Source organism: Aotus nancymaae, unplaced genomic scaffold (assembly GCF_030222135.1).
Source record: "Aotus nancymaae isolate 86718 unplaced genomic scaffold, 86718_ANA_hifiasm-v0.15.2.pri h1tg000003l, whole genome shotgun sequence".
Taxonomy (NCBI): domain Eukaryota; kingdom Metazoa; phylum Chordata; class Mammalia; order Primates; family Aotidae; genus Aotus; species Aotus nancymaae.
In genome coordinates this window covers 67,517,604-67,529,992 of record NW_026988414.1, presented here as the reverse complement: position 1 = coordinate 67,529,992, position 12,389 = coordinate 67,517,604, and the positions used below count along the sequence as shown (strand labels likewise).

Here is a 12,389-nt window from a genome sequence, read left to right as displayed (position 1 = left end):
GGAGGTCTGGAGCCAGAGGGGTTGTGGGGCCCCCTGGTGGTTGCAGGCCACAGGCCCATACTTAGGGGCACTGCTCAGGTGCTCAGGAGCCCCAAGTGTTGAGAAATGGAGGGCTGCAGGCAGCTTCTTGGGCTCCCCGGCAGTGTGGTGTACAGGAAGGAAGGAGGGAAAAGAAGGGAGTTCTTCTCCCATTCCCTCCCCCTCCCCCTCACCACCAGCACAGTGCAGCTTTCCCATGGGTCTTCGTGGCCAGATAAAGTTGAGAATGGAGACGCTTGCCTGATTAATTCAGATACAGGATTTTGGTTTTCCTTGTTCAATTGGGAGTGTTTTGCAAGATACTCAGAGACCTTGTTTGCCTTGGTGGGGATCTCCTGATGTGGCAGACAGCGGCCAAAACTGGCAGTCCTGGGACCAGGTCCCCTAGGCCCAGCTCAACCAGTGACTTGATGTGTGACCTTGAACAAGTCAGTTCTCTCTGTGCCTCAGATCTCTCACCTTTAACGTGAGGAGTTTGGCCTAGGTGCTCTTTCTAAATGAACTGACCTTGCCGCTTTCCCGGGCCCCAGAACTTGTTGCTCTGCTCTGACAGTTTCCTGGTGGTCTCAGTGTTAGAGACCTCCAGAAGGAGTCTTTCACTTTCCTAACACTTGGGAGGGGCTTACCTTGGGCACCACTTCAGGATGTGTTTAATTATGTCAGCACTGTTTGCGTAAGAGTTAGTGTGTTCTTTGGGCTTAGGTGGGTGTGGGAGGGTCATGGGCCCCACACTGAAGGCACCACAGGGGCCTGCGCTGCATGGGGGCAGAGCCAGCTCCTCACTATTCTGTTTCCATTCCCCATTTCCATTGCACAGAGGAGGAATATGATGAAGATGCTCAGGTAGTGGAAGATGAGGAGGATGAGGATGAGGAGGAGGAAGGTGAAGAGGAGGACGTGAGTGGAGAGGAGGAGGTAAGGAGGCTGGGGTGGGCAGGGCAGGGCCACCGTCTGCCCCTTTGAGGCAGTCCCACTGAATGCCTCTGTCATCAGCCTTGGCAGCCCTGGAGCCCTGGTTAGGAAAGTTGCTCCCCCGTGGTGGGTAGTGAAGTGAGTCTGTTTGAGAACCTTTCACTGGGCTGGTTCTGGGGAGGCGAAGAGGGGAAGAGAATTTTGGAGGCAGAGACTCAACCTGCTGGGGTAGACCTGGCCTTTGTTTCTATGTGAAGAAGCACTGAACGCATGGCCCCATTTTCTGCTTTTTGCATTCATATGCTAATTACGATATTCATTGAGCACTTAAACTGTGTGTTAGAGAAAACCAAAGACTGCCTTGAACTGATAGGTAGCGGAATAACACTGCTGGATCCCGAATCAGAGAGTGACACTATGGAAATAGAGCGGCAGGAGTTGGCCATTTTCCTAAACAGATTGGCTGGTTCCCAGTTTTTTAACAAGGTCTGTGAGGGGGCGAGTCCCAGCTCCACCACTCGCTAGCTGTGTGTCCCTGGATGATTTACTTGACCTTTCTGAGCCTGTTTCTTCATCTGTAAAACAGGGATCATGATAGCTTTCTCACAGGGTTGTTAAGAGGATAAAGTGAGGTGTAAGTGAAATGCTTGAGGACAGTGTCTGACAAGGGGTAAGTGTCTGACTGCTTATTGTAGGCGTTCACACCCTCCTCCAGGTTCCTGGCACTGTGTGTTGGGTTTTGTGTTTGTATGTTCTGAGCCTCTCTGTAGCAGAGTCATTTTCTATGACTTGCTTAGAATTCTAAATCAACTCTTGCTAATTGCAAAAGTTAGACCTGGAGAGCCTTCAAATGACAATAGCTTGGACAAGGTGCCTGTGTCCCCTCCCAACTCCCCCTGCAGTTTCCTGTCTCCCTCCGTGGAGGATGCAGACACATCCGCTCACCACACGGACTCACTCAGATAGTGTCTTCCAGTCAGCGGGCCCAGACTCGAGAGACACAGGCCAATGACAATAGAAAAGCAGAGTCCGGGTTTGGTGGCTCACTCCTGTAATCCCAGCACTTTGGGAGTCCGGGGCGGGTGGATCACTTGAGGTCAGGCGTTTGAGACCAGCCTAGGCAACATAGCAAGACCCCGTCTCTACTAAAAATACAAAATTAGCCGGGCATGGTGGTGGGTGCCTGTAATCCCAGCTGCTCGAGGCTGGAGCATGAGAATTGCTTGAACCGGGGTGGCGGAGGTTGCAGTGAGCCGAGAAGTCGCCACTGCTCTCCAGCCTGGGCAATAGAGTGAGACTCAGTCTCAAAAAAAAAAGGCTGGTGAGATGAGCTTGGTTTGTGTTTAGTTGTGCTGCTGGGTTTGTCTTCTCCCGAGGTCTGGACTCTTAGGCTCATCTCTAAAGAATATTGTGAGTATTTTACAAATAAAGTCTTAGTAAAACAGGTTTCCCTAGAAGAGGGCAGTAAGTTATATTGGCTAATAGCTGTTTCATCTTCCTCTTCCTGTTACAGGCGTGCAGCATGTGGGGCTTGGGGGTTTTTTTGTGGGCTTTTTTTTTTTTTTTTAATTATCTCACTGACCATCTGCATATTTCCAGCTTTCAGTAAAGTAGAGCTTATACATGCAAAAAAAAAAAAAAAAAACACACACAGAACCTTAGCAAGCAGACTGATGAGGGAACTCTTTGGTGACATTTTACAAGAATATTTCCCTTGACAAAAAGAAGTCTGTCACAAGTTCTTTTAAACTTCAGGAACCGGGTTTAGCAAGCAGAAATTTAACTAGCATATACCTTCAGGAGCAGAGGAAAGCAAGGCCCTGTGTTGAGAATGAAAGTCGTACACCTTGCTGAGTCTCAAGCTGGTTGGGAATGATGTCCTCAGGGGGGCTTGAATTTTCTTCCCCTTCCCTCCTCTCCAGGTGATCCAAGTTTGCAAGCTAGGGAAGGGGCTGGGTCGGGTGACATTGTACTTGCCCACAGAATCTGGATTTCCTGAAACTGGGGTCTTCCCTTGAAGCCAAAACTAGATTGAGGACAGATGCAAGAAAGGATGGCCTACTTTGCACAGCAGGGAGTCTGCTCGGGAACTCATTCTCCTCAGAGAATGTGCAGACTGGAAAGCTGCCTGCCTTACAGGGACTTCAGATCGGAGTTCTTAACCTGGGGATGGAATCCATAACCCCTTGAAACTGCTTGCAAATATTATAAATGATATGGACATTTTCTGGAGAAGGAGTACAACTTTCTGCAGATTCCCACATGGGTCCTTGATCCGAAATAAATTAGGAACCTCTGCTTTACATTCCTCTTGAGATGTCAAGTCTTGGTGGGGGCTCTGAGAGGCTGGGGGTGAACCCGGCATTTTTGTGCTCTGTGTGGCTTCCTCAGCACGTCCCGAGGCCGGGGCATTTCCAATGTTCTCATGTCTGTCTTTTCTCCTAGGAGGATGAAGAAGGTTATAATGATGGAGAGGTAGATGACGAGGAAGATGAAGAAGAGCTTGGTGGTATGGCAGCCTTTTTACTCTCAGCTGGTAGCAGCCTGGCCCTTTCACTTTGACCTCAGATTGCTTAGACCCCAAGGCCCCTGGTAGTAGGCAGGACACTCCTGTTAAAGACTGCAGGTCCCCCGCTCCAGCTGTGCGATGCCTTGCCTCGGTTTCCCCGAATGGCACAGCTTGCTAGTCAAGTGGTCCCCTGGCTTCTAATTGGGTGGGTTAAGTTAAAGAGGCAGGATAAATAACTAATCTAAATGCCACTTTCTTACTCTTCCAGAAGAAGAAAGGGGTCAGAAGCGAAAACGAGAACCCGAAGATGAGGGAGAAGATGACGACTAAGTGGAATAACCTATTTTGAAAAATTCCTATTGTGATTTGACTGTTTTTACCCATATCCCCTCTCCCCCTCCAATCCTGCCCCCTGAAACTTATTTTTTTCTGATTGTAACGTTGCTGTGGGAACGAGAGGGGAAAAGTGTACTGGGGGTTGTGGGGGGAGGGAGGGCGGGAGGGGGTGGAATAAAATACTATTTTTACTGCCACTCTTTATTTTTCCCCCTACTTTTTCTTTGTGTCCGGTTTTTGTCCCTGTAAATGCGATAGCTAAGTACACACTAAGTGAGCATTTGTTACTGACTCTCAGAGAGGATGGTTTGGAGTTCTCTTATGTCTCCTGGTATTTCCCAAGTCTCTTGGGTTGGGTGGAAGGTCATGGCTGGTCTCAGTTGGGTTACTCAATGCCGAAGAGGGGCTGAGCCCCAGCCATAATCTTTTGCTTTGGTTCATGTGATACCTGCTTTTCTCAGGCCTGCTAGAGGCATCCAACGCTCTGGTTTGTAAATAGCAGCCTAAGGGCGTGTTTTGTCACTGGTCTGGGGACATTCCCCATCTCTCATCCCTTTTCCCCTTCACAGGTGGTGGTGGGCTTTGCTCTACAAAGAGGACTCTGATGTGACTCTTGAGAGCTTATGAGCCAGAGAGCTGAAAACGGCAGGCTTGTGAGTTACAAGGAAAATGGATTTATTTGGTAATTATAATTAAAAGAGAAGAAACAAACCCTCAAACTTCAACTTCTTTAAAAGAAAAAAAAAACTGTCCTATCTTGTTCTGTAAAATATTAGAACGCTTTGTTTTACAAAAATGATGAGAGAATTCTTCCACATGTACTTCTGTGCTTAGAAAATTTTTACAGACCTAAGCGCTGGAGACGTTGCTGCATGTCGGCTGGGTTTTTTTTTCATACACCCGAGCACGGAAAAACTAACGCAAAATTGTATTTTCTTACCTGGTGGAAATCTGAAATGACTGCAGATTCCTAGTGAATGTACAGGCTTGCTTTTGTGTCCCTCTTCTGGTTGCTTTAGAAGTGACGTGTAATTTCTGAACCCATGTTTCATCTGTATAAAAGAACATCTGCACCAGTTTTTCTCCTGCCCCTCAGAAGAGCCAAACTTTGAGTTTTATGTCTGTTTGTCATTGATAAATTTCAATAAATCTTTTTATACAATTTTTTTGGGGATGGCTTCTTTGAGTCCAACAGGCCATTGATCTTTTCAAGATGCATTTCAGATGAACTGCTAGGTGAGGGGGAAACTTCATTTTGGTTACCTGATAGAATAACTTTTCTTAAGATATATATATATATATATATAATGTGATACTAAGTTTGGGTACTTTTGGTCTTAAAGCAAGACTCGGTGGTGTGTCTTCATTAAAAACTTCATTTAAAAAAGTTACAGAGTTACTAAAAAAAACGAATACCCCAACAATCAAGTTAGGCCAACCTTAGAACCTTGTTTTGAATATCTTTCATTGTTTTGTTTGTGATATTGTAAAAATAATGTATGGTTAAAACTCAGGAATGTATAAAACAAATTATTTCGCAAACCCAGAGGTTTACATATGGTGTTTTATTTTCTTACTTTACAACAGTATTATAATCATTTCCCTGTATCTTTAATTTTCAAAAGCACGTATCTTAAATGGCTACATCACAGTCCGTCAGCTGTATTCTGATTTACTTAATTCTAACCAAATGGTTAGACGTTTTAGTTATGTCCAGCTTACCACTGTAGTAGATACTGTTACATTACAACTTACTCATACTTTTTGTGGATTTCTTGGTACAAACTCGTAGTAAAGTAGTAGAGTCATCAGACCAAAAGCTAAAACATTGATGAGGCTCGTGTACAAGGTTCCATTATGTTTTCCAGTAGAGTTAAGCTAATTTACTGTGGTTGTTTATACATATACACATATTCTTATGTATTCATTCTTTACAGCCTTGAATCCCATAGCAAGGCCTAGTTCCTTACAATGTCTTACAGTTACTGTGTGATTCCTGCAGGGTCAAGTGCTTCCAGAAGAGCCTGTGACCCACCTCACCTTCTGGGCGGTGCCCTGGCACCTACTGCCCTTTGGAGCGCCTGTGGCTCTAAGCATGGGATGGAGAGGTGACCTCCTTTGGGCCAAGTGCTGTGCTAAGCACCCGGGCTGTGAGAATGAACTAGATAGGCATGTTCTTGTTCCTCTCAGAATGAAAGAACAAGGGAGTGGGGTGAAATTGAGAGATACTCTGGTCTGGCCTCAGGTTTTCTGGCCCTAACTTCCCTCCATGGGCCTTTAAGAATCGTGACTAATAGATACAGCAATAAATACTACAGGCCAGGTGCAGTGGTTCATGCCTATAATCCCAGCACTTGGGGAGGCCAAGGCGGATGGATAGCTTGAGCCCAGGAGTTTGAGACCAGCTTGGGTAACATGGTGAGATCCCGTCTCTACAAAAAATACAGAAATTAGCCCAGTGTAGTGGTGCATTGCATGTCGTCACAGCTACTCAGGAGGCTGAGGCAGGAGAATCACTTGAGCAAGGGGAGTTGAGGCTGCAGTGAGTCATGATGACCCCCCTGCACTCCAGCCCGGGTGACAGGCGTAGAACCTGTCTCACAAAGAACTACAAAATGTAGGGGAAAATGGAAGGTGGTGACTGGATTGATAATGGGCCTCAGGGAGGAGAACCCTTTTTGTATTCATCATGCCAAGCATTCACATTAACCTTTGAGGAAGATCATATTATGCCCATTTAACAGATAAGGAAAACAGGTCAAGAAACTTGGAAGAAGTAGAATCAGCATGAAACCCATGCCTATGTGGAGCTATTTTCGTTTCATAGAACTTAGGAGTAGCTAGAAAGCTCAGACAAAGGAGAGGAGAGAAGGGCAGAGTTGGCCTTTTCTGAGCTCTTGCTCTGTGCCAGGCCCTTTGCTTCAAATGCAGCATCTCATTGATCTTACCAAATCATCACAGCCACCTTACGTAGATGCCATTACCCTTGCTACACAGGCAACTTACAGGGTAACACCCAAGGTCATTTAGCCAGGAAGAAGAGCACCATCAGGAATTAACCAGGTGTGCGATTCCAGAGCCAGCCCTCTTACCTTAAGTGCCTCCCGCATCCTGACTCCTGCTCCCCAGACCAGACCACCTGTGTGAGCGAGTCGTGTTGGAGTAGTTACTCACCGTTGACCATCACGGCTTCAGCAAGGGCAGTTTCGCCACTCAGTGTGCTAACAAATGGCACAAGACAGACCCTGGAGAGGGAAGAACTTTTCCTAAGTCACCCTGTGCAACCCTGTTGTTTGACCAAAGAGGAAACCAAAGCCCAGAGAAGGCAAGTGACATGCCCAAGGTGGCACTGCAAGGGAGTGACAGCCAAGCCTGGAGCCCAGGACTCCCATCCCTGGGCTTCTGCACCTTCTCACACACGGCTGTACTGTTTGGGTGGGGGGGAGGCCAGCTGCAGTGACAGGACAGTGCGACGTGTTTTCCAGGAAGAAAACAGCTGAGCCTTGAGTGAATAGGATATAGTGAGTGCCACGGCCGTGTATGTGTTTTATGTAGCATTGGAATGCATCGTAGGTTTGTGATATTCACAGTGGATTTGGCTCCCTGACATTGTCCTGTCTGACACTGATCACCACTGAAGGGCTGCGCATTTCCTGGTGCAGACCAGTGCCTGGAGAGGACAGTAATGACGATGCTTCTTGATTATGAGCTACTCTGTGTCACGTGCTTTCCATCCATTGCCTCCTTTAATCTCCATGGATTTCACAGAGGAAATCGAAGCTCAGAAGTGAGACAACTAGCCCAGCTAGTAAGTGAAGGGCCTCAAAACTACATCCTTCTGACTCCAGAGACCTTGGTCTTAGCCACTGTGTTAAAAGTACCAGGCAGATGAGGGAAGAGGGGGTAGGGGGAGGTTGAGCAATTCAGTTTGTCTCATTTGCTGACTTGCAAAGGCTGTTTTTATCCTGGTTTAGAAACTCATTGTTCATGGTTGGAAGGATTCCCACAGTGGGTCCCTAATAAGCAGCTTTGGACAACAGCAGCTCTGGTCCAGCCCTTGGACAGGCCCCTGGGGGCAGGCTGGCCCAAGGGTGAGCAGGCCAAGGAGGGGGCTGGAGATTTTTGCACAGATGAGGGTAGGTCCAAGGCTGGGTCATCTGACTGAGGCCCTCAAGGCTGGCCATGGACGTGCTAGCAGAGGAGAGATTGTCAGAAGTTCCACACTCACTGGGGCATCTGGAGGCTGCTGGCTGACTGAACCAGGAGCTGACACAAGGAACGTCCATGGGGCTGCCTGCCAACCATCCATTTTTCTTGGCCTAGCAACAACTCCAAGGGACCATTAGAAGGACTCACATGGATATGGACCATTCTCCATTCCCGAAGTTCAGATGGGATGGCCCCATCCCTCTAGGTCTTAGGTGAGCAAGTTATTTTGTCTTGGCCATTCAGCCTAGTCCAAATCCTAACCACAGTGACTGGTACAAGGAAGTACCTGGAGCCCAAATTGGTTAAATTAGCCTTGGTCCCTAGAATCTAGAAAACAAGAATCTTCCTATGGAAGGTGCTGGGCTAGAGGATGGAGGCCTGGAGTTGAGGAGGCACAGCCCTTGGATACAGCCTGCCTGAGAATGAAGCCAGGACAGAGACAGCGAGCCTCCGGGTGATCCCCTCTTGTCCTGGGAGTCCTGATGAGTACAATGAAGTGAGGACTCCAACAGATACTTAGAACTTACTGTTTGCCGGGGACTATACATTATTTTTCCTGTGTTTCATCGTAACCCTATCTAGTAATCATTATTGCCCACATTTCAAAGATTGAACCCATATGAGTGCTCAATGAATATTAACTGCTTCGTGCCAGACACAACAATAAATGCTTTTCAAACTACTGTTTCCCAAATTTCCCTGATAATACCTGGGGCCTGTCAGGTTGCCAGGCCTCGCCCCTGGGAATTCTAGTTCAGTAGCCCTGGACTAGGGCCCAAGGATTCGTAATTTTTCTTTTCTTTTTTTTTTTTTTGATGGATTCTCTCTCTGTCACCAGGCTGAAGTGCAGTGGTGCAATCTTGACTCACTGCAACCTCAGACTCCCTGGTTCAAGCAATTCTTCTGCCTCAGCCTCCCGAGTACTTGGGATTACAGGCACATGCCACCATGTCCAGCTAATTTTTATATTTTTAGTAGAGATGGGGTTTTACCATGTTGGCCAGGATGGTCTCAATCTCCTGACCTCATGATCCACCTGCCTCAGCTTCCCAAAGTGCTGGGATTACAGGTGTGAACCACTGTCCCCTGCCAGAATTTGTAATTTTAACAATACCCAGAGGCTTCTCATCATGAGGGAAGTTTGGGAAATGCTGCATTAAACTCAATAGCCACAATAGCCTAGTGAAGAAGATAATACTGACCTGCCCAACATCACACAGATGGCAAGGGGAATTCAAATCTGGGTCCACATGTCTTTTACACCTCTTGTAGAAAGGGGATGATAATAGCTACCTGTGTATCTCACAGGTTGTGAGATGATGGAAAGACAGTGTGTGAGTCTGTTCTTACCTCACTCAAAAGAAATGCCTGGCCGGGTATGGTGGCTCATATCTGTAATCCCAATACTTTGGGAGGCGGAGGCAGGCAGAGTGCTTGAGCCCAGGAAGAGACCAGCCTAGGCAACATGATGAGACCCTGTCTCTATAAAAAATACAAAAATTTGCCAGGCATGGTGATGTGCACCTGCAGTCCTGGCTACTTGTGAGGCTGGGGTCAGAGAGTCTCTTGAGCCTAGGAGGTCATGACTGCAGTGAGCTATGATTGCACCACTACACTCCAGCCTGGGCGACAGAGCAAGCAAGACTCCATCTCAAAAAAAAAAAGAAAAGAAAAGAAATACCTGAGGCTGGGTTATTTATAAAGAGTTTTAATTGGCTCATGGTTCTGCAACCTGTACAGGAAGTATCATCCTGGTATCTGCTCAGCTTCTGGTGAGTCCTCAGGGAGCTTTTACTCATGCTGGAGGTGAAACAGGAACAGGCCCATCACATGGCGAGTAAGGGAGCAAGAGAGAAGGGGGAGGTGCTGTGCTCTTCTAAACAAACAGTTTTCTGCATGAACTCAGAGTGAGAACTCACTCATTACCTTGGGGATGACACCAAGCCAATCATGAGGGATCTGCCCCCGTGACCCTAACAGCTCCCATCAGGCCCCACCTCCAACACTGGGGATCACATTTCAACATGAGATTTGGAGGAGATGCATATCCAAACCATACCAGATGGGAAAGAGCAGTGGAAAGTGAAAATTGCTATTTTTTTTTTTTTTTTGAAAAGGAAAAGTATGGTAAAGAAGCCCAGGCAACCCAAATATTTTTTGTAACAAGGAGAAAACAAATTTTAAATGGCCCTTGGTAATGGAGACAAGCCTCTTGGAGGTTTTCCTCCCTTCCCTTTAAAAATTTACATTAGCTGAATCCACTCTTTGGTTTTTTGTTTGTTTATAAATGTAAGGCAGTTTTGTTACATGGAGATATTGCACAGTGGTGAAGTCTGGGGCTTTAGGGTAACCATCATCTGAATAATATACATTGTACTCATTAAATAATTTCTTCGTATCAACCACCACAGTCACGATACAGTCCATGGACTATCTTGGTTATAAAAAGCAATGGATTTGCCCTCTGGGAGTATCCTAAATCTTGCTGATGGCCTCTGCAGGTGTTACACATTTTGGTGAGACGCTCAGGAGTCAGGAGACCTGGATTCTCATCCTAGCTCTGAAACTGACTAGCTGGGTAATCGCCAAGTCACCTCTGTGTCCTATAAAAACAGTGATGCAGACTAAATGACTTTGACAGTCTTAGTCGATAGTTTGTTGTATTATTTCCCTCATAGCCTGGGGCCTATAGTCACATCTATTTTGAAAACAGAGTAAAGATTCCCCCGCCAAAACTCTGCAGTGGCAGTAGGAAGGGTCAATGTGAGAGAAATAGTAGCCTCTCTCGTGAGGCAGAAGTGTTTTGTTGGAGAATTTGCAAAATCACTTTCTGAGGTGTCAAAGTGTAGACCGATAGCCTGGTCTATACACACCCACAATTGCCTGGGTAATCCAGCTGGCTCAATAAGAAGTGGAGGAAAACTAATCTGTATTGAGTGCCCCTTATGTGCCCAGAGCTTGACACACGTGATCTCATTTAATTCTCACAGCAAAATTCTACTTGAAGTAGTTATTATGATTTCTACTTTCCAGATGAAGAAACTGATGTTCAGAGACATTATGTTAAGTTGCTTAAGGTCACAGAGCCAGGAAGACACCAGCTGGTATTAGAACCCATAGCTTCCTGGTCTAAAGTATAGAGCTGTTTTCTCAATTTTTAGGTCTTGTGCAGCCTACAACGAACTGCAGCAAGATTCATCTCACCAAAATCTTGGCTTGATTACTTTCACACCTTTTCTCAAGAATCCAGCTCTCAGGCCCAGCACGGTCCTCCCACTCATTTCTGCAGTTCTCCAGACTTCCAAGCCTGTGACAAAACCAGGCTCTCCATAGTCCCTGGGAACAGATGTCTTGCAAGAAAAATGTTTCGAACCTCAGGAACAAGGATAATGAATCTCTACTTCTGGAGAGACAAACACTAGATGTTTTGAAAGATTAACAGGAGGCCAGGCACGGTGGCTCACGCCTGTAATCCCAGCACTTTGGGAGGCCAAGGCAGGCAGATCACAAGATCAGGAGTTCGAGACCAGCCTGGCTAACATGGTGAAATCTCATCTTTACTAAAAATACAAAAATTAGCCAGGTGTGATGGCGCATGCCTGTAGTCCCAGCTACTCACAAGGCTGAGGCAGGAGAATTGCTTGAACCCGGAAGGCAGAGGTTGTAGTGAGCCCAGATCACCCCATTGCACTCCAGCCTGGGTGACAGAGCTAGACTCTGTCTCAAAAAATAAAAAAATAAAAAAATAAACAGCAGCTCCTTTCAATGCCTGAATAATAGGAAGAGGCAACACAGTTGGTGGTGCCATCCTAGCTAGAGCCAGAAAGCCTGTGTGATCTTGGACTAACCACCTCTCTCTGCTCTCCACCTTCCAGAAGTGTCAAGAGATACAGGGCGTGCATGCATGCTGATAGGAGTGATCCAGCAGAGAGGGAGGCATCAATGATATGAGGAGAGAGGGGAAGAAACTTGGAGAAAATCAGAGGCATGAGTTCTAGTACATAAATAGAAGTTTTGCCTTTGGGAAAGGACAGGACACTTCATCCTTCAGAACAGGAGAGTAGGAGAAACGCTGGAGGTACAGGTAGGTGGGCAGATTTGGTGGAAGGAAGATGGGAGAGTTCCTGTTGGCTTTTGAAGGAAACGTGAGGCAAGGTCATCAGTGGTTGATGGGGTCACAGAGGGGCAGAATGGGAGTGGGAAATCTGAGGAGAGATAGGAGGCATGAGAGTTGTTTTGGGGGCAGGAAAACAGCTACACCAGGGAGGCACCGGAGGGCTAAATGCCCACTTATTTGAGACGGATGAGCATGACTAAAGGGAGGCCTATCAGCATGGCTCAGTAGCTTGAGTGCAGGCATGGGGGAAGCAGACAGTTGCGTTAA

General features: G+C 46.8%; 1 protein-coding gene across 2 annotated transcripts in view; it reads left to right on the top strand.

Annotated features, from left to right (window-relative positions):
* The window catches only part of ANP32A (acidic nuclear phosphoprotein 32 family member A), a 40,349-nt gene extending 35,387 nt beyond the window's left edge, over positions 1 to 4,962 (top strand). For both annotated transcript variants that reach the window (XM_012451349.2, XM_012451347.2), the window contains exons 5-7: positions 857 to 954; positions 3,397 to 3,460; positions 3,729 to 4,962. In XM_012451349.2, coding sequence (XP_012306772.1) covers positions 857 to 954; positions 3,397 to 3,460; positions 3,729 to 3,790 — 224 coding nt within the window. In that variant the 3' untranslated portion in view covers positions 3,791 to 4,962. The remainder of the gene's footprint in view (positions 1 to 856; positions 955 to 3,396; positions 3,461 to 3,728) is intronic.
* Positions 4,963 to 12,389: the final 7,427 nt, after the last annotated feature.